The following is a 26,428-nucleotide window of genomic DNA, read 5'->3' on the forward strand; positions in this document are numbered from 1 at the left end:
GTTTTCTAACATGCTTTAATGAACTTGTGATTATAAAGGTAATTTACAATAAAGCTATTAAATAAACAATAAGTTAAAACCCAATACATTTATAGATGGTATTTCACATGGCTCGAATGACTATCACGTTCCAATACATTAAGACTTTAAAACAACATTAATATTCAAAGTGTATCCACCCCTATATTTACCATTGTAACACGTTTCAAGACTCCCACCCACTTAACATTTTTGGTTACAGTCCCCTCATACGCACAAGACCAGTGGAATGCTCGAGCAATTGCAGGTTTGGAAGAGCACTACACGAGACAGGCATGAACGATGTGCTGGAAGCTGCCTGGGAAATATGAATTATTATTATTTTTTTAAATTGAATTGACGTTTCAGACAACACATGGAAAGTGCTAGCATGCTTTCTAGAGTACACGTGTGATACACTTTGGGGAAACGAGCCTCCATCTTACTTAACGCTGCAGTTTCACAAGTGTTTTAAGTTAGTGATGCCTAAGGAAACACCCCACCTTCCTCTCACCGTTTGTTCACGTATGCATCACATGCTGCCCTTCAGCCAGTGCATTTGCTCAGTGAAGCGGGCAGGGAAACTGAGCTTAAACTAACTCAGCAAGCAAACCCGAAGCAGTGCTAGCTGTAATTCTGCTTGCTGCCCCTTATCCTGTTCACTGGGCAGACGCGCTGACACAAGAAAGACGCCAGCAGAGGGGAGGGACCCGGTGACTGGGCACAGGAGGACTATTTCTGTAGGCAGCAATACAGTCCTATGCCAGTTACAAACGTTTTGAGAAACTGCAGGGTTCAGCTTTGTCATTTTGAAACAAGGAACATGTTTTCGAACCAAGTTATAGTGCAAATCAAATAGTCAAGAGCAAAACAATGCAGTCTGCCAGAACATACAGTATTTCTCTTATCCCTGCCCCCCCCACTGCCTCAGCCCCCTGGCGCCCCGTGACTGAGCAGAAATTAGGTTTTGATGTTGAAGGGTGTACGACGCAGTGAGTGCAGGGCCACCAGGCAGCACCCACGAAGCAGTGTTCCGATATTGTACATGGGGTCTACTCCTCCTCTCTGAGTGCTGAAGGCCCACATGACAGTGGGTACAACAGGGGCTGCTACCGCCAGGAGATCTACAAGGAGGCTGCTGTTCCAGTGCTTCTTTGTTATTCCTGTCTGAGAGCAAGTATTCACATACCAAAACTCTTCATCACACAGCTCTGTAAAATCCAGTTCTTTCATGACCCGGTTCTCGTTAACTTCACAATCCACGTTTCTGTGTGGAGACTCCACAGAAGGCAACAAGATGGCAGAGTTTGGACTGTTTGGAGTTAAGTCCACCACCATACCAGAATCCACAGTGTAGGTTCCAGAAGAAAACTCACTCAGTTCCTTCACTGAGGAAGGTGGGCTAGGAGGGGCATCTTGAGATATGAAGATATTTTGAATGAACAACTCCACATTTAGGCCACGTGGCACGTCGGTCTGAATGGACTGTTCCGCTGTCATGTTGCTGCTTTCCTCCTCTTTCTCAGAAGAAGACAGTTTTTCATCAGAAACATTTTCATGTGTCTCTCGATCCACAACAGAACTGGAGGAAGATGGATCACTCACTTCAGAACTTGCAGTGGTTAAACTCTCCTTAGACGAATCGCTCTCGTTACTTGTGTTACTTGTGTCCTCAGTGTCCTCGCTCCTCACTGCTTCATTATCGCCCATCTCCTCCAAAGCTTGGTCCTCTGTGATGAGGCTTTCTGGCGTCTTGACATACAGAGCTAACGGCTTCCCTGGGGAGTCAGACACATACTCGTTGCTCAGAAAGCCGCTGTGAGCCATCTCCATGCTGTGCAGCAAAGATTCCAGTTTCTTGTTTTGAACGTTTATGTCTACAAAATATTTCTGAATGCCTTTGTCTTTATCTGCCAAGTTGTTCTTCATGGTTTCAATAACCTGCTTGAGTTGTTTAATTTCCTTTTTCGCTTCCTTTAAGGCCAGCTGTGCCTCCACACGGCAACACTCCTCTTCAATCCAGTCTTCTCTCATGCGTTCCAGCTGAGTTTTCAGCTCTTCTACTTCTGTCTCCCTGTAGCACAAGAAAAATGTTGTAACACTTCTGCTGACTGGCCAGCTAGAGTCAACAAAAGGCTCCACTGCACCGGGATGGCCAGGCAGAGGAGATGCTCCACGGAGGAAGCAAATTCCTCCACGCGCCACTTGCTGACACTGCTGAGAGTCAGCAGAGCTGTAAGGCAGCTGCCAAGACACGCTGGCTGACCGCTAACTGGAATCACCAACCTCACCACGCAGTCAGCAGTCTTGTGGCACTTTTGAGGGTTGTGCCACGATCCCTGACATTTGGAGGTGCAAGTGGTGGCCTGTAGGTTGGATCCAATCAGTACAGCACTTGCACCTCACCTACTGCCTTGCCCTGGAGGAACGGAGAAATGTCTGCCTGGAGAGCACACGCTACACGTTGTCCATGCCTGCAAGCAGCTCTGTGCCTGCAGCCACGGTAACGCTGATCTCACGCGGCAGGCGAGCTCCAGACCTGAGAGATGCAGAGGCTGGGCTGGCCTCAGCTGCACCCTGGGGTCCCTGGGACTCTGCCTGGGGAGGACACTCAAACGCCCCTTCATGCCTGCTTGGGTTGTGTGTGCTGGAGACCCAGCTCTCAAAGCCCATTTTCAGTCAAAGAAATGACATCTGTCGCTGTGTAATGCACATCGTCACTTCTTTGCTCAGCACCAATACAGAGGGCTATTGTGAAAAATTCAATGTAAGCAACAAAAACACAAGCGGACTCACTGGTTTGTGTAACAGCTTTTCTTTCATTAGGGAATAAGGAGCACATTTTGAAGTCGTATTTCACCAACAGAGGTAGAAAGAAGACTAAAGTAATACAAGTTTGCAGGGATAAAACTGTTTTATGTATAAAAATTCTTGGTGCTAAATCAGACTGATAAAAATACCCTTTATTTTTAATAAAATTGCCTAATATTAGGCAAGTTCAAAGGGAAAAGAGCCAGCTTTATGCATAAATAAACTGCATGGTATGTATTTACTGAGCAGATGAAACCTGAAATACCTTGAAAACAACTTAACCAGTCTGATTGTATTTTAAATTTCTTAGTTACAACTTTACGAGGTGAAGAAATTAGTAAAACATTCAGCAGTCCCATCCCTATATGTTCTTGAAAAAACCTTTACAACTCTGATTTCTGAAATGAAATATACCTTTCTTTAAGCTTGCTCTCAGATTCCTTCAGCTTTGTTTTTAAATGTCGTACTGTGACTTCCTTCTGCTGTAGAGGAGTCAAATACTGTTCCGGATTTAGTGGCTTAATGTTACGGTTCTCACCACAAGACAGGTATCTCCCTGATCGCCTGAAAAGAAAAAAAGACAAACAAACCGTCACATAACATCACTCCTACAGTTCTTCAGCTTTGGCAAAAATAAAAATACCATATTGACTGATACAAAACTGAGTTTACACTTGACTCATCTGGGGCTTCTCAGTGTCAGCACAAGTGACTCACTCTGGTAAGTCAAAATACCTGAGGGAACTGCTGATATGTGGCTATAGTGAAACATTTCCTATTTATAGCACTTGGTCTCAGTGCAATTACACCAAAAGAGACATTTATCTTTAAAATAACAAGACATCCCCTCACCTAAAATGGGTGGAGTGTTCAAGAGCAGACAGGCTATCGACACAGCTAAGTAAGTTAATGTAAGAACTGAGTTTAGATCCACGTATGAATTATAAAGTTGTGCACACTGAAAACTAGATTCACCCTGTCTAGCTTCAGGTGTGTATCTGACATGCTAGACTGCTGAGCTGTCTGAGAGAGAAAAGGAGATACGGAAACAGCAGCAGCATGGTGGCAATTTAGTCTCTGCACTATGTGTTGCATCCTCTGGCAGGCATCTGTTTTCTTCCCTCTACAGGAAACTGCACTCCTTGGGTAGGTGCCTAAGGCTAGGCAGGGTGAATTTTTGCCTGAGTGTATAGTATTTTCTATAGTACCGCACCCAACTCTCTCCAAAGCAAAAGGACCCTTATGTGAAAGAGCCAGTAAATCCACATGGGAACTGATGGCATGAAACCACATGAAAGAGCCTGCCTTGAAGTGAAAACCAACTACAAGAGGCCTTTGACCGAGAGTAACCTTTAATTTTACAGTGCTGAAACAAAAAAGCTTTTGCAGTGGTAGGAAAATATGGGTTGGAGCACCCTGCTGACTGTCAAGCCACCAGTATGAGGAGTCACACCTACGCCGAGGAGCAAGATGACTTGCTTGGCTATTCCCACATTCGAGTGCAGAGCACTGAACTCTGGGATAATGAAATAAACACTTGCCTCATTATTGGGCTGCTGTCACTTCCTTTGTTACTTCCTGAGTTACTGCTAGGGGGAGAAGCCCCATAAAGATGTTGGATGCTAACAGGATTCTGCTGATTTCTGCACAGCGTAGACAAAAGGTCCTTTTCACGGAGAGCAGGTGGGCTGGCTGCAGACTTGTAGGATGACAATCCACTATTCCGACCATAAGGGCCACGACTGGAGAGGAACCAGAATGGTTAAAGCATATTGGGTTATCCTTGTCACACAACCCGTTATGTCTTACTTTACATCCAAAATTGTCCATGAGATACCACTGGAACAGATAAATAACTGTGAGCAGCTGGAAAAAGAGCCTAGATGTCATCAGCCACTGCATGTTCTTTCATCGACTGTGAGGGTCTTAGTTTGAACTATATGATCTAGGAAACCTCTGGCATTCATTTTCACATTTCTCTGTTTACATTACAGTTCCCAGTGACTCCATCAGATCATCCACATTCTCTGAACCTCTGACTCCATTAAGTAATTAGAGGGCTACAAACCTGACTAGTTCCAAACGAACCACATTTCAGCTTTCCCCTGCCAGGCCTGCAGAGAGATGCCCAGCCTTGGAGGCTGACAGAGGCTTGTTGTAAGACCTCTGTCAGATTCCTCAGCAAGCAGCCTGAGGGATCGCCGTGTGAAGTGAAAACAGATTTTGTTTGAGCCACTGTTCTTTTGTGCCTTTGGCAAACTGGGTGCTTCAGCTGTCACTGTCAGCTATTTATTTGCTTAGATATAGTTTGAACCTTGAGAGCAGGCTGAAATGGTATTAAAATAGACAAAGAAAAGCACAGTTTTTTCTTCCTTACAGTTTCTCTTGTACATACCTACCTTTCTTTTCCCAAACTTTATTAACTAACTTGTTCATTGTGTGTGCTTGAATGCAATTCATATCTGCACTGTCCAAGAGCACCAAAGAACTGGGGCACTGGGGACAGTTTTTAGAGGTGCACTCTTCATTTGTTCAGTTGATACGCTTTCCTACACTACTGTGCTGCTACCTTCAGTCTCTACTGGAAGTTGGTTTTCTAAACTCTAATGAAAGGGCAGATTTCAAAAAATATGGAAAAAGGCAAATCTAGCCAGCAAAAGAGAAGGCTCAAACATAAAAATTAAAATACCACAGAATTATGAAGAGAAATCTCTTCTTAAAATTGTCTGAATTGGTTTCCTCCCTTCTCTGAAAATGGAACAGTTTATCAAGAACAGATGGCTGACTGGCTATGCTGCAAGCCTTCATCACGGTGCTGTGGTTTGGGTGAATTTACAATTATTTTACAATAAAGTGCAGGACTGTGGTTTGTGACAACACTGAAATGTTTCATAGTGAGTTAAAACAAACAGTTAAAAAAGAACGTGTTACAAAGGAGACATCTCTTTCCACTTTGTACAGTACAGCATTGACTTTTGTGTAATAACACAGCAATGCATTTGAAGGAGCATTATTACAGAGGACTTCTATCCAATTAAGTAGGTCAGTATAGTCTAATATTTATGTTTATATTTAAATACACAATAATAAATGAAATTACACGTTCTTGTCATTTTAGGGCTTCATATTACACCTAGTTTTTTTCCACAAGTAGTAACTTTATATTGTTAGATTTAATCCAGAGAGAGCTTAACTGATCCTTATTTTTTTAACAGTCTCATGATACAGATAGGAAATTGTTCATTAAACATCATTCTGCTGATCTCTGTACACTGGGCCACATTGAAGAAGTCTGTGTGACTTCAGCATATGGGTATCCTGCTGCTGGTCCCAGTCTGCCTGCCAGCTCCTCTCTCGTGACTCCACAAAGGGCAGGAAACAAGTCTTGTCAACTTGAACTCTTTCCACCTACTCAAAAAAATGTACCAGCAGGGATTGCGTGGGCAGAGCACAATGTGCACTGCTTCATCCAAACACCCCAGTATTCACAAGCTGTCTAGATCTGCAGTTCACAGATGATACGGAGAAAACTTAATGAAATCTTTCAATGAAAGGTTCATTGAGGTAGATGACTATGATCATCTTTTTTATTTGCATATAATTTTAGTTATATAAAGGCTGGATGAGGGTGTTTCAGAAAAGAACATTAAAGGCAATATTGTCAACTTCTTCCTACAGAAAATAAGGTCATAACCTGGAAGTAGTGATATTGTACGCATTAATCGCAAGATCTTACACTGCAGTCTTTGCACTAGCGACACTTGAAATATACAGGAAAATTTAGTTTGCTTACTTGCGAGAAAAAGAAAATCTTTTGTTTCCAGCAGCAGACATACGGACTTCAGGAACTGAAATACTGCCTGTGCTGCTTGAGGAGCTAAAATCAGCTTCACTCCCTGGAAAGGAAAAGGGAAGAGTAAAGATATGATGGAAATTATAACTCAAAGACTATTTGCAAAATAACAATGAATCACAAGCATCCTTCCTTTGTCTGCGTTGTGTGAATCTTAGAAGTTACATGAATTTTCAAACATCCCCAAGGACAAGCACTGGATATGTTCCAGATTTTCAGCACTTCTTCAGAACTGGCACTTCAACAAGAGCACAAAAAAAATTTGGACACCATACACCGCACTCTACAGAAGCCATTTTAGAACCAGGCTAGAAACATTTGTTATGGCAACCTGTTTGCTTTCTCACAGCTATCAGTATATGAATGAAGCTGCTGACATGGCTCCTTCAAGAGCATGGTGATTAAAAGCATCCAACTGTAACTACATTTCTCTTGTTTCAAACCATATGAAAATAGTATCTGCTGAGAGGAAAGCTGCTTCTAGGTTGGTTTCTGAGCTGATGTACGTCTATATGTATGTATAAATGTATATAGGCTAACAGGCAATATATATATTTATCTGTCTCTATATATGCAGGTTTCCATGTGACACAGAAGCATAGTAAGGCAGTTCTAACAGCTTTAAAATAATCCCTTAATAATAATGCCTGGCTCTCAAGTGCTTCTTGGGTGTTAAGCCACCTATCTGATTACTGACTTCCTATAGATTACAGCCTGTGTATCCCAGGTGCTGTTAAACTGATCCCATATTGCTAAGGTCAGTAGTAGATAAATGTATTAACACAGTCTTACCATGTGGAAGAAAATCCTGATGTTAGGATTTGTTTGTCACTCAAATTGCCATTGTACCAAGCCACTTCCAAGTCTAACGCTGCAGGGTCGCAATGACAGATAATAGCTTTATTTGAGGGAATGGAAATAACTTTTTGAGGTCTTTAAGAACAGCTGCTCAGCAGGAAGGCACACCGTGATCACCCAGCACCTGCCCCCTGAGAACTGGTAGGCATCTCGCAGCCGCTGCTTCTTCACACCACCCAGGACGGAGCAGAGGGCGGTGGGTGCCCTGGCGCCCTCCCAAATGAGCATGGGGATGGCTGTGGGTGGTGGCAAGGCTCGGGAGAAGCCTCCTGCTGGAGCCCTCCTGAGGGCTGATGACAGGGCCCTGCGGGTACTGGCCCTCGGTGCCCCCACCACAGCCACCTGCCCCACTCAGCAGCTGAGGACTTAGCAGAGAACTCATTTTTGCTATAAGCCACGTTTCCACGAGGGGGAGATGCAGCTACAGCTGCTGTGATCCCCACCATGGCAAATAAACCTTTAAGTTCACAGATCCTTCAACCTTTAACAAAGCTGACAGGCAGATCTTATGCTCCTGGAATGTGCATGGAAGAAGGCACCGTCAGAGCACCTCTTCACAGACACAGGCTGAAACAGGATGAAGCATTTAGCAACCACTCTGAGTGGCCTTCGGTTCACAGGTTTTCTGATTTAACTCGGTATTTTCCCAATTTTGCACAGTCTGAGTGCCAGGATTCACATGATTCATGACTCCGACCTGTCCACCCGATCTCGAATAGCAGCTGGCCAGAAGCGCTCTGGCTTTTCAGCAAGGAAAGCGCTGCCCTTCCTGTGACGTCCTTTTGCCGCCTGCTTGGACGCTGCAGGACTCAGCAGGATCCAGCTGGTTTCATTGTTCTTTTTTAGGCTGCAAGGCCGCAAGCTATAGATCAAGCTTAGGTACCTGTCACACACGTGGAAGCAAGGGAGTGCCACAAACTCAGGCACAAAACCAACCTCGGCCCAGTCACAAGCATTTAATGGGGTCCCTTGTGATGACAGGGCAGAAGTCCACCACAGAGGGGAAAAACATTTCAGTGTCTTGGCTGTTTTCACACTGTAGAGCTCCAGTAAAAGGAGTATTCAAGGAACATGTCTTCTGCTCCCCACAAAAAAGACAGCTCCAAGCCACAGTTATGGGGAGAGGGAGCAGGCAGCCAGGAGTGGGGGCAGCAACGCAGCTGGCCCTGACTCCGCTAGGGGCTGAGCGAGAAGTCTGTGACAGAAGTGTAACCGTGCCTCCTAACTAGCAAAACCTGCAGACCACTAAATCATAGAGGACAGGGGTTTTACAAGAGGAGTTTGTTCTGAAACAGCCTCCACCATCTCACTGATGGCTGGTGTGTGCCAGGGCTGCCGGCAGCCCTCGGGGCCAAGCGTCCCTCACAGGAGGGTGACGCGAGGCGTGGGGCTGCAGGAGCAGGCGTGAGAGGGCAGCCGGGGCCTTCATGGGCACGCAGACAGCTGTAGGCATCACTCCCTGTTTCTCCGTTTGGCCCAGCCCAGCCCACTCCAGGGTCTGATTTCAAAGCGTGGAAATTCATAGCTTAGTTCTCAAAAAAGCTGTCCCAGGGACCCAGTTTTACAGCGCCTAGCCAATCCCATATCCAGTTCGACATCCCTGATAACCAGACCCGGGGTGACCCAAGTCGCTACGGCTCTAAGCAAATCGAAACCACATGCAGAGGCAGGGAAGGGCGGGGAGGCAGAGTGACAACTCTGCTTTGTTCCATAGAATATTTATATCGTGTCTACAAATGCAGATGGCAGTGACCCTCTCCTTGGGGAAGTGAAATGACCGTGGGACATAATATCTGAAGCTGCAGCAGTTTTCCTGGTAAACAAAGCACTCTCATCTAAGAGATTACAGTACAAACAACACTGCCTCAGAACCACGCAAATCTACTTTTACAAACAAGACCCGAACAGGTAAACACGTCGCACGGATTTCATACCTCTGATGTTCAGGCCCCCAAAGCATTCGTGCCCTTGCAAGACGCCAACAGCTTTCCAAAGCCCAGCACTGGCTGCTACACAGAGAAACGAGCCCTGGCCGGGGCTCATCTATGATTAAGCAGACCACATCATAATCAGATCTTGTTATTGAAAGCATTTCAAGGAAGCAAGGCTTAATAATAGCCTCTCCCTGACCTGTTTGGCTTGCAGCGTAGTGCTGGGAAGGGCTGCCAAGCTAGGTACTGCAGATGTGATTTAGCAGAGCCTGGAAATGCAACCACCTCAAATGCTGAGATTTCTGAAAGACTGAAGTGCATTTGAAACCAGGAACTGCTTCTGCAGAGCAAGAATTAACCTTTCTGGCCCCAATTCTGATAACTGCTATATACAAGCTTAACACTGAGCACAGGAGAATACTCATGCTCAAAATGAAGCATATGTATATTTATAGAATCTTCCAGAATGTTTTATAAATTAAAGGGGTCGCTGTCTGTAATGTTTCCAAGTGTGTTAGTTATGTTCAAGCTAGCTCTGCATGTAACAGAGCTCAACAGTAATGTTACTAGGAGAACTAAAAATATTTTCTCCTACTTGGTAGGTACCTCTACGTAAAATAACCCATACGATATAAATTGCAAGATATTATTCTGGGTATTACTTCTGTCTTACAAATGCTCTAACAAAGAGCACAGGCAGAAGCAGAACGCAGGCCCTCACCCTTCCTACAGCCATTTTGTCACAGACAGCAACCCAAGGAAGCCTGTCACAGCAACAAAAATAGTCAACAATGTGGCTGCAAAAGCTCACAAATGCAAGCAGCAGAACAGCCCTCAGAAGCAGCATTAACCATGACAGCAACTGACATCTCTCAAAAAACATCTTTTTTTTTAATCCTAAATGGCCATAACACTTGTTTTGCCCTGATCCGAGGCTCCCCTGTTGAAGAGGGCTGTATCACCCACCCTTTCCCACAACAGACCCCACAGGTTGAGCTGCCAGCTTTTGCGGTATCTTTTGAAATTCATTCACATAATCTTCCACGCTGCAGCCGCCTGGCACCACAGCATCAATAGGCTGCTGGCAGGTGAGCTGACACAGGAATATGCTCTGACAGAAATGCTGGCGCAGCCTGTCGCTCCGGCCGGCCATGCAGCGGGCTCCCGAGCAGCAGCACACGCATGCTGCAGGCAGGGCGGAGCACAGCCGTGAGCTGGGAAGAGCACCAGCTTCTGCTGTAACATTTTCCAGAATTGCTTCTTGCCTTGAATGGGTATCTGAGATGCAGGAGCAAAACTGTGCAGCATCTGGCACTGCCCCTGTACTGCTCGGTGGGCAATGGCACCGAGCTAACAGCATGATGCCACCAGCATCGTGCTCACTGCTGCCTTTTAGCCTTCTTGCTGCCCTGACAGCACCGTGACCGTCACGTAGCTCTGGCCAGCATAGAGGGGAAGAGAAAGGAACCTCCAGCCCTGTGACTGCAGGCTGTGCAGCCTGATGTGGTAGGGGCATGTGGCGCATGGGTGCAGGACCACACAGCTGCAGAGAGGGTGGCTGAAGCCTGCTGGGTGGGTGATGGCACTTATCTGCACCCTGACCAGGCATCCTGCTGCAGCACTGCAAGTGGCTGGGCAGCCTCAACTCATTACTCACGGCCAAATTCTCCATCCCATGCGTGATGCAATTGCAAGCTTAATTAAAATTAAGGAGGAGGAAATGATGCCTGTGCATGGCCAGGTAATCCTCCAGTGGGCACTGCTGTATGTTTGTCCTGTTCACGCACTACAGCCATTCCACCTACATTTGTGGGTGTAGAAAAGCCACATCTTCAACCCTGCTCTATTCATTGCCTCGGCCACAGCATTACGATAATGCTACAGTACAGTGACCGTGTAGTGCATTACATTCAGAACTTTTACAGGCAGAACAGATTAGGTACATTGGATCCACCAGGACGGTATGCAAACACCGAAATACCACATCCTGTATGTATACATGTATATAGACTCAGCATGTACATTTCTTACACAGACAGACACACAATAACCCCACATGCATGCCTGAAGGACAGTATTCCACATTCCAGTCTGCTACTTCTAGCCATTACAGGTGGTCAAATACCACACTGTCCGATCTTCTGTCCTTAGTATTAAAATTTTACTTGCACTTTAGCATTTAATCTTTTTCCTTTCAAAAGATTAAAGATGAAACTTTCTCGTGTGCATTCTATTGTTCATTTTTTATATGAAAAGTAATATTAAAATATGGAAAAATGGAAAAAGTTCAAGTAACATTTGCATCAGGAACATTGATAGCTGATTGGCAGAACTGGCTTCCCAAAACTCAGGAAGCATATGAGCTTATCAAAATTTAGTCTTTTTGTGTGTCAGATTTACAATTTGATTATTATTTCATAGCTGCCAACATACATAAACCACGGAATTTACCTACCTTGTGACTCCATAAACACAGTCTCTCTATATGTATCAGTCTTGATGCTACATTTTGCATATAGTCACCCAGTGAAACAGAGCTGTAAATAAAACAGGGCTGACAGAGACAGCTTGTCCTTAAGATGTAAAGCACTTAAATTCACTGAGCCTCCTTGCCTTTAAAAGCATCCTGTTATATGGCAATGGGACCAAAGTACGCATACGTGTTCACTAGCAGCAAACAGAGAAATAAACGGAATGCTGTCTCTGTAGACAGCTTTATTTAGAGACCCCAGGGGAAGAGATAGGGCCTGACTGTGCAGAAACTCCAGCAGAGCCATTAGGAGCAGCTGGAAAAGCAGACAGCCTTGTAATGCATGCTTTTGAAAGGATCTGTGGTTTTAAGGGATTTGCTTTCCTTTATCTTGAAACCTCCAATTCATCTCTCTAGCTCTGATCTCTAACAGCACAAGCAGTGTGTGCCCAGGCAATACCAACGCTGCATCCTTTCTGCTTAACATGGGGTTGTTCCCGCAAGGTTGTCCTCATGTACCACGAGCATCCTAGGGGAGAAGAGCCCACTATCCCCATGCGCTGACAGAAGTAAGAAAAAGAAGCTGGAAAGAAGTGATGAGGTCTCGCTTCAGTGTTTCAGGCTTTCCTTCAGGTGGCACCCTTAAAACGACCTGTTTCAAGGGCAACGTCTCCCAGTGGACTACGCGCTCAATTTTCAGTGCCAGGTCCATAACTGACAGTGGCTTTTGTTTGCAGTCCCTGATCTTTAACTTATTTCTTATTTGACTTACTACATGTGAGAGTTCTATCTGGGACTTGCTATTCTATTTTACACCACACATAACGAGGTAAAAGCAGATATATTCCTGTGCGCAAGGAGCACGACGTGGAGCTCTCCTCCATGTGGACTGCTCTAACGTTTGGGTGACACAAGCTGCTCCTGCATGCTCTCCCTCTGCCCATGGCTCATACTCTTTTTCAGCATGAACTCCACAGTAAATGGAGGAAGGTGAGATCAGTGGACCTGGATCTCTTATGAGAGGTGTGGATTTGAACTCCATTAGTCTAAGGAGAGTGCTGCACTCAAGTCTTTTGCCTGAGCTCCAGCTCAAGGAAGCTGTTTTTGTGTAACTGCTGCACTAAATGTGGTGCTAACACTAGTGGTGGCCGTATTTCAAAGAAATGAAGCGTGTTGGTTGTCTGAACTGACACGGGACAGTCTAGCTGGAGCAAGGAGGTTTGGAGTGAATCTGAGGCACACTGAGGACTACAAGAAGATGGCTCAGTCAGGGAGCTAGGCACTTCTCTCTGGCATTGCCTATGGACTGGTGGAGGTGTTTTCCTGCCTGGCATGCTCTCTGCTGTGAATCTTGGATTTTACTACCTAACAAACTCCTCATTTTATATGCAGTTCAGTCATCAAGCTCAGACTTATGAGTTGCGCTCCCAGAACCAGACAAGAAGAAGCTGGGCACAGCAATGCCTGGCATCATCAACCCTAAATGGAGAACAGGCATACCCTCCCCTATCCCTCTGCATTGCCCAATGAAGTTATCACTCGCCACTCTTGGGCGGACAGCCACCCAAACCTTTCTCAGCACTCCCCCGCCAGCCTGCAGTGCTGCCCACACAGCACTGTTAACCCCAGCTCAGCTGATTGCATGCTCCAGCCACAGCCAGTATAACCTGGGCAGATGGCAAAGGGGCAGCCAGAAGGGATGTGGAGCCAAACTGTCAGTGTGAGCCTCCACAAACTGTTCAGAACTGCTGGGTGAGGAGACTTCCAGCTCAGTATTAACTAGCAGACTTCTGGGAAGATCTGCAATGCAGATCCTACTTCCCAGTGTTTGAATCTAAACTTGCTTTTATAAATGATCCCTTCCATTCAGACTGCTGGCTGTGTGATCTGAACTATTTATTCCTCTTGATTTTTGCTCATCTTGCTTGCTTACTCCTCTTACTTTGGAAGAAGATTTGTTATCAAACAATATAATCAAAATTTATCTCATTAAGCAGTTTTCTGATCTCATCCAAGTACTATAGTTTGGGTAGTAATCTGAACTGTATTAATGCAAATTCTAAAGACTGCACATCTCAAAATGAATACAGAATGTGACTTGTGTATGCTGTGAAACCACAATCAATCAAGCTCCTCTCTAAAATCACAGTCACTACAAACTAATTACTGATGCTGGCAGAGAGCCATCATGTATATTCTGCATATCACTATGATCTAAGCTTGTTTTTCTTAACTGTTTTTAATTCATGCTCTTGTAGAGCAGCTACAAGTGGATGTTGGAACAGATAAAAGGCATTTCATGTAAATTATTTTTTTCTGCTATATATAACTTAAGGAGATCCTTCACACAGAAATCTGCCTGACCTAATTATTTTTTGTACTGTTATAAGCAGTTTGAGCTGGTCTGACAATAACTTAGAAGTGGCTCCCACAAACTTTCTCTTCTCAGCCTGAAAAGCCCCTTGGCAGGGGAACATGTTCACGGGGCAGAAGGGAAGAGTCTGGGGAGCCTACCTTCCTGTTCAGACCGACAAACAGGCTCTTGGGATCAGAGGTGGAAGAATGCCACTTTGCTACACCAACTTCACTAGAAACATTGAGACTGGATGTCTGAAAAATATACTGATAGTGATATAACCTGGTATTCAACTTGCATTTGATAGTTTTATACAATGTATGTGCAAATGCACCAATATACAAGTATCTTTTACAAGTAAGTGTGTGCTGTCACCTCAGGAGATTTTTTTGCTCTGTACCTAGCAGTGCTATTTGTTCTGTTTCAAGGGAAATAGGCTGGTCAGATGTATTTTTAGGAGCTGGAAAATGTCATCTTTGGCAGGATGACTTAGCAGTACACAGAAAGGGAGCGAACTCCATCACAGACTGGGAAAACATCCCAGCCCTCCTGTCACGTTGGTGGCAGAAGTTTAACAAAGGGCTTTCAGAGGCCCCTTCTTCACGTCTGCTAAATCTGGTTCCAATACACCAGGGAGAGAGAGGCTGCCTCGTGTACAGCAATTAATTGTACAGGCACGCGTCCACAGTATATATGCAAATGTATGGGCTGACATGCTAAACTTGATTCAGCTGAAAGTTTTTGCACAGTCTCCCTTAATATAAAACATATGGTTTTCATTACAATGTAAACAAAACAATTTAAATCAGTTTGACATGTTTTCAGCTGGGAAGAGAAAAACACGGGAACAAGAAACGTATCTGGGAGCTAACCAACTAAACAACCCTGAGGTCCCAAGGATGAAAAGCAAAATTCATCATAATCTAATAAAACATTACCATAACACACACATTGAAATCATTACAAAAACTAATTGAGTTCAAGTGTCATTGACTGACAAGAACACTAAAACCCTACCCTGTATATCAACTAGTTGCCTAAACTATTGCTTTTATAGTAATAAAGCTACACTAGTTCTGAGGGCAATACATTACAAGTTATGACTGCTGTCACTTGCTGTTCAAGCCCCCCCCCCCCCCAATAGCACTTATTATTGAGAAACACTAATTACAGACATGAAACCTGTGCTTTTCAGCTTATTAATCCTTGAGGGTTTATGGTCACACTGTGTTCTGCCAGTTCTAGCAAACAGACACAGCCTGATGAGCTCCTGGGTTCAAAAAGATAACAACATGGTATTACCTGAAGAATTTCAGAAGTGATATAGATACCCTATCATAAAGTAGGTTCACTTTTTGGTGATAGAATCGTGGAATCATTAAGGCTGGAAAAGTCCTCCAGGATCATCTGGTCCAACCGTCCACCAACCACCAATATTTCCCACTAAACCATGTCCCTAAGCACCACATCCAGTCATGTCACATTGAAGGTGGTAACACCCCGAGCTTCTTGGGAAAGTGATATCCACCTTGCAGCAACTGGAGACGAGACTGATGAAACATCAGGTCTCCAGCTCCAAAGGGGGAATTTCAGAAACAGTGCTCCCTGCCACTCACCCTGGGAATACCTCCTGCCAGTCAATCTCTCTGTTGCAGTCACCAAAACTTCTCAGATGTGTGAAGCCCCTTCTGGGTACACCGAGAAGTGGGTCAGCTTTAAAAGTGCTCAACAGCTCAAAACCTGGCTCATGTCTCACATGGTTCCCTGTGCCTGGCTTAGGGACACTGGGGTGCATAGGGACATGGTTTAGTGGGTGACATTGGCAGTAGGGCGATGGTTGGACCAGATGATCTTGAAGGTCTTTTCCAACCTTAATGATTCTATGATTTCCATCACAGTTGTTGAACTTTCTGTGGGATATCACAGACACATTGCACGGAGGAACAGACCTGAGAAAATTAAGTTCTACAATCTGAAGTTTTGGGCAAAGTTGGGAAACTGCTATCTAGTTGCTCTTCCAGCTGCTTTTCTATTATTTATTTATGTACTTATGGTTTATTTGTTGGAATAGGGGACTGGAAATGCATTTCTCCTAGGCTCTTCCTCAGCTCACCATAGTAACTTCAAATGAGAACCACAACACAGTGTAGGCATCTAAAACGTAACTTCACCAGGATTTAGATATCTATGAACATAAAAGGAAGTAAAATACCAGTGCTTAAACAGGCCAAGTGTTCAAAATGCCACAGCTATCTGCAAAGACTTGCTTAGTTGTTTATGGCTGAGCTTCCACTTCTGAGCCCAGTAATCACCAACTTAGCTGATGTCTTTACACCACAGTGAAATCAAATAAGTGAGATTTGCAGGACTAAATTAAAGACATTCCCTTAGCTTTCCATGCCTATGGATAAATTCAGATATACAAACACAAGGAATATATAGACATAAACAAAACTTTTAAGGGAGTAATTTACTTACCAAAACACAAAGTTCAGAGAACACTGAAACTATTTATGATTCGAGGTCAAACACGGCCAAAAAAAGGCAAATCAGAAATTTCAATTTTCTGTTTGAAATGATGTTTAAATTTTGAAAATGATCAGATTTCTTTCTTCTTTTAAAAGGGGTAAAAACATTAAAGTATCTCCCCAAATATTCTACATATTTTAGATTGAATATCATCTTTGTTCAGTATGAAACAAAGATTTTGTTTAATGTTTTGATTTGGCAGCAACACTCCAAATCAGCTATTTGCATCGTTCCACTTTGAACACATTAAGATGACATACAAAAAAGAAATAGTGGAAATAAAGGAGAATAAAAAAGGAAATAATCTATCATTTTTAAGTAAACATTGCTCATAAAACTGTTTAAATCCCAGGATCCTCATTAAAAAGGCATTAATAACCTGGAGGAATTCCAAAAAAGGTCAACAATAATGATAATAGGATTACAGGGCACTGTTTATGAAGGGAGATTAAGGAAATGCAATTTGTGTATTCAAAGATAAAAGAGAAATACTGGCAACACTGTTTATCATGGGGAGGAGGAATACAGCTGGAAAACCGTAAAGAAGACAATGTCACAGCAACACAGGATTCTGGCTGTGATGCGTGATATTTTACGAATAATGACTTGAAACAAAAACTGATGGTTAGTGGGAGTTGTGCATAGTAAAATTTAGCTGGAGTAGACTCAGAATACTTTTACTATAACTGGGGAATCAGAAAGCTATTTTAAAACATTGACATAAATAATACAGATTGTAATTTAAAAGCAGAGCACAAAAAAAATCTCCAAAGGGAAGATTCATAATGGCCTCTTTCATATGCACAGTATTTTATTCTGTGGAGGTGAAGCAGGCTGGAAGCCACAGAAAACAGCCAGAAGGAGCAAAAAATTTGCTGCAGTACATTCACAAATTGCAAATCATGTTCTAGCTTGACCTCACGCATAGTTTAAAATAAATACTTAGGAACGTATAGTGTGTATAGCATCAGTTTCTCTTTTTTTTGGCTCATACTCCATTCTGGATTACCAGAGGGGATGGAAAACCTGCCTGAATAAAGGTTACAGCTACTGTCATCTTCCACACCTGCCTCAACTCTGACCTCTAAACCCCAGTGCCTTTCTTATGTAAGGAACATAAGAAGCATGTGTCCCTCCTTTCCCCTGAGACCTGTATCTCTATCAAAAGCCATTTGGAGCTAAAAGATGACCTGGCTGGCACAGGTCTCTGCATGACCATCAGCCCAGAGTTTTTACGGGCAGAGAGCAACTTTAGGTACCAGCCTCCAGAGCATCGTAGAGAGAGAATCTCCCTTTGAAGGTGGATGTCCCACTTTTCCTAAATCATGAGCGATACTGGGATAAATGGGCCAGAGAGAAAGGAGTTACGGTGTGCCTGCGGGGAACTCTGCTTCAAATACCCAATAAAACAGTTACTAAATTATCTGAAGTAGAACAGCTTCCCTGGGAGAAGACTCTGAATCCCCTCACCCTACCTTGCAGTCTGCTGCAAAGGCTCTCTTCTTGTATGTGCTCAAGTCCATCCTTCCAAAGATGCACGCACAGATCTAAGCTTTTCCCTTCACTTGACTACTTAACAGGGATCTCCTCCCTTTTCTCCTGAGAAAGGACTTAACTACCTAACTGCAGAAAAATTGTGCCCAGGACCCTTAATTGTTGGTCTGTGTTGCCAGCCCAGAGCTGGGCAGGTAATTATCTTTGGTATGTTGGATTTGGGCCTTTGCCCTTTACTTGCCATATCTTCCTCTGCGTCTTGTCAACTTCTCTTTTGGATCCTCCACTTTCACCGCAGCATCTGGGCCCTTGGCACAACCTGAGAGTCTTCTGAACAGTGAGAGATACACATCTTGAGAGTCCACAACACAACCACTAATTGCCTTCATCTCTACTAAGCAATTTCTAAATTATGTTTTCAGAAGATGGGGATCATAAAACTTATAATACAGAATTAAAAGACTGTTTTTCTAGGACACTTTAATTGGAACTTGTAGATTTGGGTTCAAAAATATGAAACACTTTAAAGTCAAAACACTCTCTGTAGCTACTACTTTCCTTATTCTCATTTGAAAGAACTACTTGGCTATTTGAACATGTTTTCCACATTAATTCAAGTAAGTTTGTTTAAATTATAGTTGCAAACTAAAAATAACTGATATGCTAATAATTATCTAACTTGTTAAGAGTCTTCTGCTCAAAAATGTGTACTCTAATTATATTCTAATATTAGCTATCAGAAAGTTATAGAGCATTTTTTCACTTCAGTGCAATTTATTTAGCCTGTGCTCTAAAAATGCTTCATTCCTGCTTGCTAGTGAAATTTGCAGTGCAAAATAACATATAGGATCTCCCTGTATAATGCTAGACTCCTGAGGCAGTGGTCCTCAGAAACAGGACAAACAACCTAAGCTTATCAGGGATGAACAGAAGAGCAAAAGGCATCTAATTAGACCTACTGACCTATGCTGAGTAGCCATTAGCTTCCAAGCACCATCTTCAGTCATAAACCTTCTTCTGCAACTACATGACTAAGACTGACTTTGCTTTCTGTTAAACAAAAAAAGAAAGAGAAAAGAGACTTCACTTGGCTTCAATAAAGGCTAACAGCAGAGTTGTAAGAGACCTCATCTGGAATAGGGGAAACCTAAATGTCTCTAGACACCTATGTCTGACACAGCTTAGGTCCCATTTTCAGTCAGTGCAGAGTTAGTCAGTATAATTGGTGAGTTTAAAGCACTGTTTATCTTATCCTAAAGTAAGTACTTCTTTCTGGTCAGAAAGCCCGCACACTAAATTCATTCATTTTATTAATTGTATCTCCTTTAACACCAAATAGGACTTTTGTCAACTCAGGTAGGCAGGGATGATTACAGACACAACTACAGATAAATGGCAGCCCATCACCATTCCATCCAGTTTGGCTCAAGACCATGAATTCACATCTCCCTCACCTCCAAAACCACTTTTATAACCACAGGAAGGAGAGCAAATGACAGTTTGAGCTGTGAAAGCTGCTCCACTTCCTACACACAACTGGACCAGTGGAAGTCTCCGTCCCCATCTACAGCCCAGGGTGTCTAAGAGTAACCAAAGGAGGCACGCACATTGACTCCTCACCTCTCCTGACTCACAAACAAACATTCAGGGATTTAAGCAAGGAAGAGTAGCTCCAACAGGATCTGCCGGCTCCACTGGATCAACCACTCCAACTGAGGGACCGTTCAGAAATCGCCACGGCGACGATTCTGAAACACACGGGCGAGGGGGGGTGATGAGATGGTGACATGGGCCAGGGGGTGTGTGATGTGACGGTGACATGGCGGTGCGACCCCAGGAGCAGCTGCTGCCCACAGCCCATGGCTGTGAGGCACAGAGCCTCCCCAGGCTGAGCTCCGGGACGCTGGACGTGAGGCTAGCGCAGGCTTTTGAAGGCAGAGATGTGTATTTTAATCTCCCTGCGAAGTATACTCGGGTACTGCTGTATCCATGGAGACGGAGTCTTTAATAACTCCCTGTGCTAGCAGGTCAAGTAAGCAAATCTACACAGCTCCATAGCAACAGACGTGAAATTAAAGTGGATCCCATCAGTAAAATATGCAGAAGGGCTCTGTGCATACAGAATTATTAGCTGGAAACACTTTGTTTAAAGAAATCAGCAGTAGCTACTTCGCGTAGGCCCAAGCAAGATGCTAAGAGACCAAAGAAAAGCAAAAGTAAATGAGGGAAAGGAACTGGGCCAGAAGCTGCCACGACTGTTTCTGTCAGATTCTGGGTCAGCAAATGTCTCAGAAACTTTATTGTCCCAAATCAAATTATGAAGTTGACATATAAAAAAAGGGAGAAGGCCGAGATTAAAATTCTACAGCAAATAAATGTTTCACACTGGTAGGTCTGAATGTGAGGTTACGCTGTCTGCTCTCAGGTACGGCACAGAAGTGAAGTAATCAAAGCATGTACTTACATCTGAGAAAGGCAACATGTGCTCAGGTGCCTGCTCCATTTTATTGCCAAAGCCATGTTTTTAAAAGCAGATGAAAAGCCTCCCAGAAAAGCAAGTAATCGACCACTGTGTATCTGTTCTTTGCCAAATATTGAGCTGCTTAAAAATCTAATGCTCATGTGAAAGCCATCCTCGTCAGGTTTACGTGACTCAAGGAACCTGAGCTTTTGCTCTTCCTCTTCTCACTTGGAAGCTCCTCTGCATACTTCAGAGAATTTATGTTTTACACATGTAAATAAGCATGGCCACATCAAAAGACTGTTTATTATTAAATCAAATACTTCATGGAGAAAGAAAAAAAACAAGTGTATGAAAGATGCTCCATCATTTGGTATCAACTTACTTCACTCAGCCTGTCTTCAGAACATTTTTTTGTTCTACAACCAGTTATTTAAATTACACTGAATCAGGTGTAGATCATTTCCTGATTCAGTATTTTTATGCGCTTGACACCAGCCATATATTGAACTATTTGAATATTCCCAGGCATGGAAGAATGGTTCTGCTCATCTTCACTGCACAAATAAAGTTATGACTGACTGCAGGATGGTAGCACGGTGTACTCTGATTAAATCCAGCATTTGTGACTGAACTAAATGTTCTTTGAATTAAACGTTCTTCTTTCATCCTCTTGTTCTTACTTATTCCCCCCTTTAGAAAAAGTGAAGTACTGAAATGTGGTTATGAAATACTGGTAAATAAATCACAACATAAATAGATATACATTATAGTGAGGCCACCAGTCTCCTCATTGCTCCCACCTTTGCGTGATCCTGCTTTTACAATGAGGTACAGTACTTATTTTGAGGAATCAGTTAAGGCAAATTCCTACCTCCACATACAGGTTTTTTGTTATTTTATTTTTGAAACAACCAAACAGGGTGGCTTTGCGTTAGAATGCACAGTTGACCAGCAGCGTTTTAAAAAGTATTTCTATATGAGAGGTGAAAGTACAACTCAATTACAAAGAACAATGAATCTCTCTGCATGACATAGGATCTATTCCAGTTAGCCCATTCTCTAACTTTGTTTTTGTATTCTGTACCTTTGCTCCTGAACAATGGGCACAACCATTCTTTTTCCCACTGCTTGCACAAATTTGATACAGAGAATGAGCAAAACCCACACATATACAAAATAAAATGTTGTTGGATAAATGCATCAGTAAAACATGTATTTCTAGTATTTCATCAGTCTTCCTAAGATAAAACACAGAGAAGTCCTATCATTATATCTTTCCGCAATCAGAAATGCAAAGTGCTTCAGAATGAAGCAGATTTCCAGAACTGCCTCTAAGAAAAAATTCTGGCCGAACTCATACACCAACTAATCTGTTTTCAAGGTAAAGCACATTGGAGTTGGAGTCAGACATTATTATTCCCACCTTATTACTGAAGTGAGGGAGAGAGCTGACAAAAGATTTGTAAAACCACACAGCCAGATTTCAGTAACATTAAGCTTAACCAGACCATTTATGTTTTGCTTTTAAAACTACCAAAGTGACTCTGCTTTTAGCATAAAAATACGCACAGAAGTAAAGCAGCAATATGGATAAACTTACCTGTTAATCTTACATTATTGCCCTTCTTGCACAGAATGACCCCAAGAATAAGTTCCTGGACATTTAGTATCCTGGGAATCTAATGTTCACACACCATACAACACAAAAAGATCAGCAGGAAGAGCATGACGCTTTAACAGCAAGACTTGCATTTCCTGTCTCATCTGTTTGGGTTATTTAACTCTAACTGTAATGTTCCCGAATGCCATTGGTCATATCCCTTGTCTCCTTTTTGTTAACTATGATCAGCCCTAATGCTGATTAAAAAAGCATCTGCAAACCTACTCAGTACTCACAACCAATTTAAGGCCAATATAGCCTGCTCCATCTGTCCCTTCTGAAAATCCTAACAGTCCTAAAACCTTCTGAGATTAATCTGTTGAGACCAGGACATCCTGTCTCAAGTCTCATTTACTTGTGACTTGACAAATTTACTGTGAAGAAGCAGGAAAGATCATAATGACAACATATGCTGAGTACGACATTACTTACTATTGCTCAAAGTTAAATGACATTGTAATTGAATTTTGATCGTTAAAACTGCTTTTATGTATTCTTTCATTTCTGCAAACTCATTATAAGCAGAATGGTAGTACACAGATGTGAAAGGGTAGGAAAAGCACAAACTGTGCCTTGCAATGACTTAGCTAAAGATCTGGGTGATGCACTATTTAAAGGAAAAAAAAAAGTCTGCACAACACAGAATCACTGGGGTTGGAAGAGACCTCTCGAGATCCAACTCTTGAGGTCCAACCCCCTGCTCACACGAGTTTAGCTGGAACAGGCTGCCCAGGACTGTGTCCAGCTGAGTTTTGAATATCTCCATGGATGGACACTCCACAACATCTCTGGGCAAACTGTCTGACCGGTGTCACAGTAAGAACAGTGTTTCCTTGTGCTCAGATGAAGTTCTACTTTTTTTAATGTGTGCTCTTTGCCTACTGTCCAACAAAGGTAGGTGCTCTAAGTGGTAGAAGCCTCTGAGATTTTCCCATTAATTTGGGCAGAATGAAGTTTTAATGCCTGAATTCTAAATGATGACCTTTCTTCAAATACAATCCATTGCAGTTCAACTGCAGCACAATCCAAAATACTGCTGTTTTAGCCAAAGCCAGTAATAAACGGCCAAATATTTTATCAGCAGTGAAAGAGAAAAGCTTTTTGTATAGTCTGCTGCTACTTGGAGTGGTTATCACTGAACCGAGCTGTGAATGATGAACAGCCAGCCTTTACGAGATTCGGAAGCTGACCCTGACTGCTGCTCACCCAGGACCCCTTTCGTGCAGCTGTGCATAAATCTGTGCAGGCTCCTAACGGTACAAAAGGCACAGGTGTGGGGAAGTCTTAATGTTTTATCTTAAATCCTAATAATTTCATGTGAACCTTCAGCACTTCTATGGGATCTCAAGAGGCAGCTCCAACAACCACCTTAGCTCATTCAGTAGACTGGATCAGGGCTGCCCATGGCACCAGAAGCAAGTGAAGATCAGAACTTTCACCAGAAACACTGAACACAGTCAGCTGATCTGATGCCATTCTCGAACTATGATGGTCATGGACACTGAAATGCAGGTTAGTACAGCTTTGTGTTACTTTAAACATAGAAGGCTTGAAAAAGCTATCAACACAACTCTTGCTCATGATTCCTTTCTTTATCCACATGTCCTTGGAAGTTTATCATGACTTTCCAGCTTGCAGGTCCAGATTTTGAATCCTTGTACTAAGTATTCATATGGAAGTCAAGAGATGAGATAAGAAAGACTGTCAAAGAAAACAAAATAGTTCCCACTATTCTTAACAAGATCTGGACATGAGGTACAGGAATTCAGGATGGATCTTCACAGGGTAAGTAGAACAAGAATGTGAACATGTAGAAATGTTTATGCTGCTGTTTATTCTATTACAGAAGCTGTAGGTTTCAGCGCAGCATCATGATACAAAACTAGGACTAGTGTTAATTCATCTTATCGTGTTGTTTTGCTGGCTCGTTTTCTGCAATGCATTTTCTTAGTATTTACTATAGCAAAAATGAATCACATCCAAAACAGGGAAAAACTTCTAAAATCTTGAAATTAAAAGGCTTGTAACTTCCTCCTGGAGTGGATGTTGTGTGTCCACTTATGTGTTCCTTAATTTACCTGTCCTCTCTATCCTTTCCTCGGAAAGCAGTCACAGATTTTAAGCCAAATTCACCTATAACACTGCTATGATTCAGTTTTAATGCACATTAAAAACATTACCAACTATCCCAAATGAACAACATTTTTATGATTATAAATCTCAGAAGTTTAGCAAGACGCAGCGATAATGCATTCCAGGATTAAATACGGTTCACTATGTGAACAACATAAATTATGAATGATATCCAAACCTAGTTTGTTAATACTTCAAGAGCTAAGTACGACTTAGATCCATATAACAATGTCTGAGGCTGTTAGAGAAAAGAAAGCTATGTTGTATTTCATATTCTGAAGTGTAGAAGAGAGAGATGAAGTGATACTGCTAGCGTAAAAGAAAAGCACTGGAGCTTGGGAACAGCCAAAAAAAAAGTCCCAAGAGTTCATTCTCAGTGCTATCCCACTCTGACATTTCCTGAATTATCTAAATATTTGTGTGAGTGTTACTTCTGAGATTCAGCATGTTCCAAGAAGACAGTCCTAGAAACAGATAAATTTTAGGCAAAATGGCAAGGCATTTTGAAGGTGCACACTGATTGATGTACTTGCTTATGGAAATGTAGCAGAGGACATGGTCCATAAGATATTAGTAGACCGGATTTTTGTATCTTACATCTGGCTCCTGCTATGTACCCATTATCACAAGGCATTTCAGATAGATACTACATAGAGATTATCTTCATAAATCAGTAAGGACTCAGGATAGAGAGAAAGATATTATGCATGACTTTTTGCACTGTACTTTGAGCGATCTAGCTGTATATAGAACCAGGTTATGTGTGACATGGGTATATTGCTGTTATTCTCCTTCCACAGCTTACTTTCCTTGTACTGCTCCTGTTACTCCCTGTGTGTTTTGCTACAAGACAATGCCTTCTCTTTGTACATGGGCTCTGTCTTCTTGAGTTGCCAGAAATTAATGCACGGAAAGGTCACCAGGAATGGACTGGATCCACTTGAAACCAAGAGATAGTGGTGGAACCAGCTTCCTGCTCAGAGGGTTTTGATGGATCTCAGGAATGACAGGCCTGAACTCCAGAGATCAGTTTCCAAAGTTAGAGATTAATCAATGCAAAGGTACTGATGCCTACTGAATAGTCTACCTACAAGAACAGCCAAATTAAGAGGAAGCTACAAAGATGACAAGTTAAGAGCTTCAAATGAATGGATGAGGGTGTCAGTATATCTGTCTGTGCCCAAAGGAGCATTAAAGGCAGATCCACAAGCAGTAAACAAAGCAAGCTGCTTTTGACTCCTCTTTGCTATTTTTTTTTAACAATAGGCATACTAAAATTCTACATGGATTGCTTTTGTTTCACCCTTTCAGCTTTTTAGGCATTTGTACAACCTTACTGATTCTTCTACTCTTTTTCAAAAAACTAGCTAAGCGTGTTCAGGAAGTTAAAAAAAAAATACAACAACAACTTAGTGATGATGGAGGTAAGAGAGGAGACATAGGCAAGCATGACTACATGTGCAGAAAAGAACAACCAAAGCTGGTGAAGGGACTAGAAAACAAGACTTCTTAGGAGTGCATGAGGGAACTGGGGATGTTCAGTCTGAAGAGGAGGTTGAGGGCAGACCGACTCGGTCTCTGTAACTACCTCAAAGGACGTTGCAGCTAGGATGGTGTCAGTCTCTTTTCTTACCTAACAAGTGATAGGATGCAAGGAAATGGTCTCACATTGTGCCAGAGAAGGTTTAGATTGGACATTAGGAAGAATTTCTTCCTGTTGAGGGTGGTCAAGCACTGGAACGGGCTACCCAGAGAAGTGGTGGAGTCTCCATTGCTGGAGGTGTTTAAGAGACATGTGGCACTAAGGGGCATGCTTTAGTGATGGGACTCGCTAGGTCAGTTTGATGGTTG

General features: G+C 42.8%; 1 protein-coding gene across 4 annotated transcripts in view; it reads right to left on the reverse strand.

Moving 5' to 3' along the window:
• Positions 1-26,428, reverse strand: part of SYBU (syntabulin) — a 41,485-nt gene continuing 15,057 nt past the window's right edge. Inside the window, exons 1-7 of one of the 4 annotated variants that reach the window (XM_040546779.1) lie at positions 19,941-20,050; positions 19,284-19,370; positions 18,562-18,650; positions 6,623-6,725; positions 4,371-4,571; positions 3,244-3,393; positions 1-2,092 (exon numbers count right to left, since the gene is read on the reverse strand). In XM_040546779.1, coding sequence (XP_040402713.1) covers positions 979-2,092; positions 3,244-3,393; positions 4,371-4,571; positions 6,623-6,725; positions 18,562-18,650; positions 19,284-19,327 — 1,701 coding nt within the window. In that variant the 5' untranslated portion in view covers positions 19,328-19,370; positions 19,941-20,050 and the 3' untranslated portion in view covers positions 1-978. Of the gene's footprint in view, positions 2,093-3,243; positions 3,394-4,370; positions 4,572-6,622; positions 6,726-9,474; positions 9,893-18,561; positions 18,651-19,283; positions 19,371-19,940; positions 20,051-26,428 lie in introns of those variants that run through there. The other 3 variants (XM_040546780.1, XM_040546781.1, XM_040546778.1) reach the window with 3 other exon arrangements.

This window comes from Cygnus olor, chromosome 2 (assembly GCF_009769625.2).
Source record: "Cygnus olor isolate bCygOlo1 chromosome 2, bCygOlo1.pri.v2, whole genome shotgun sequence".
NCBI lineage: Eukaryota > Metazoa > Chordata > Aves > Anseriformes > Anatidae > Cygnus > Cygnus olor.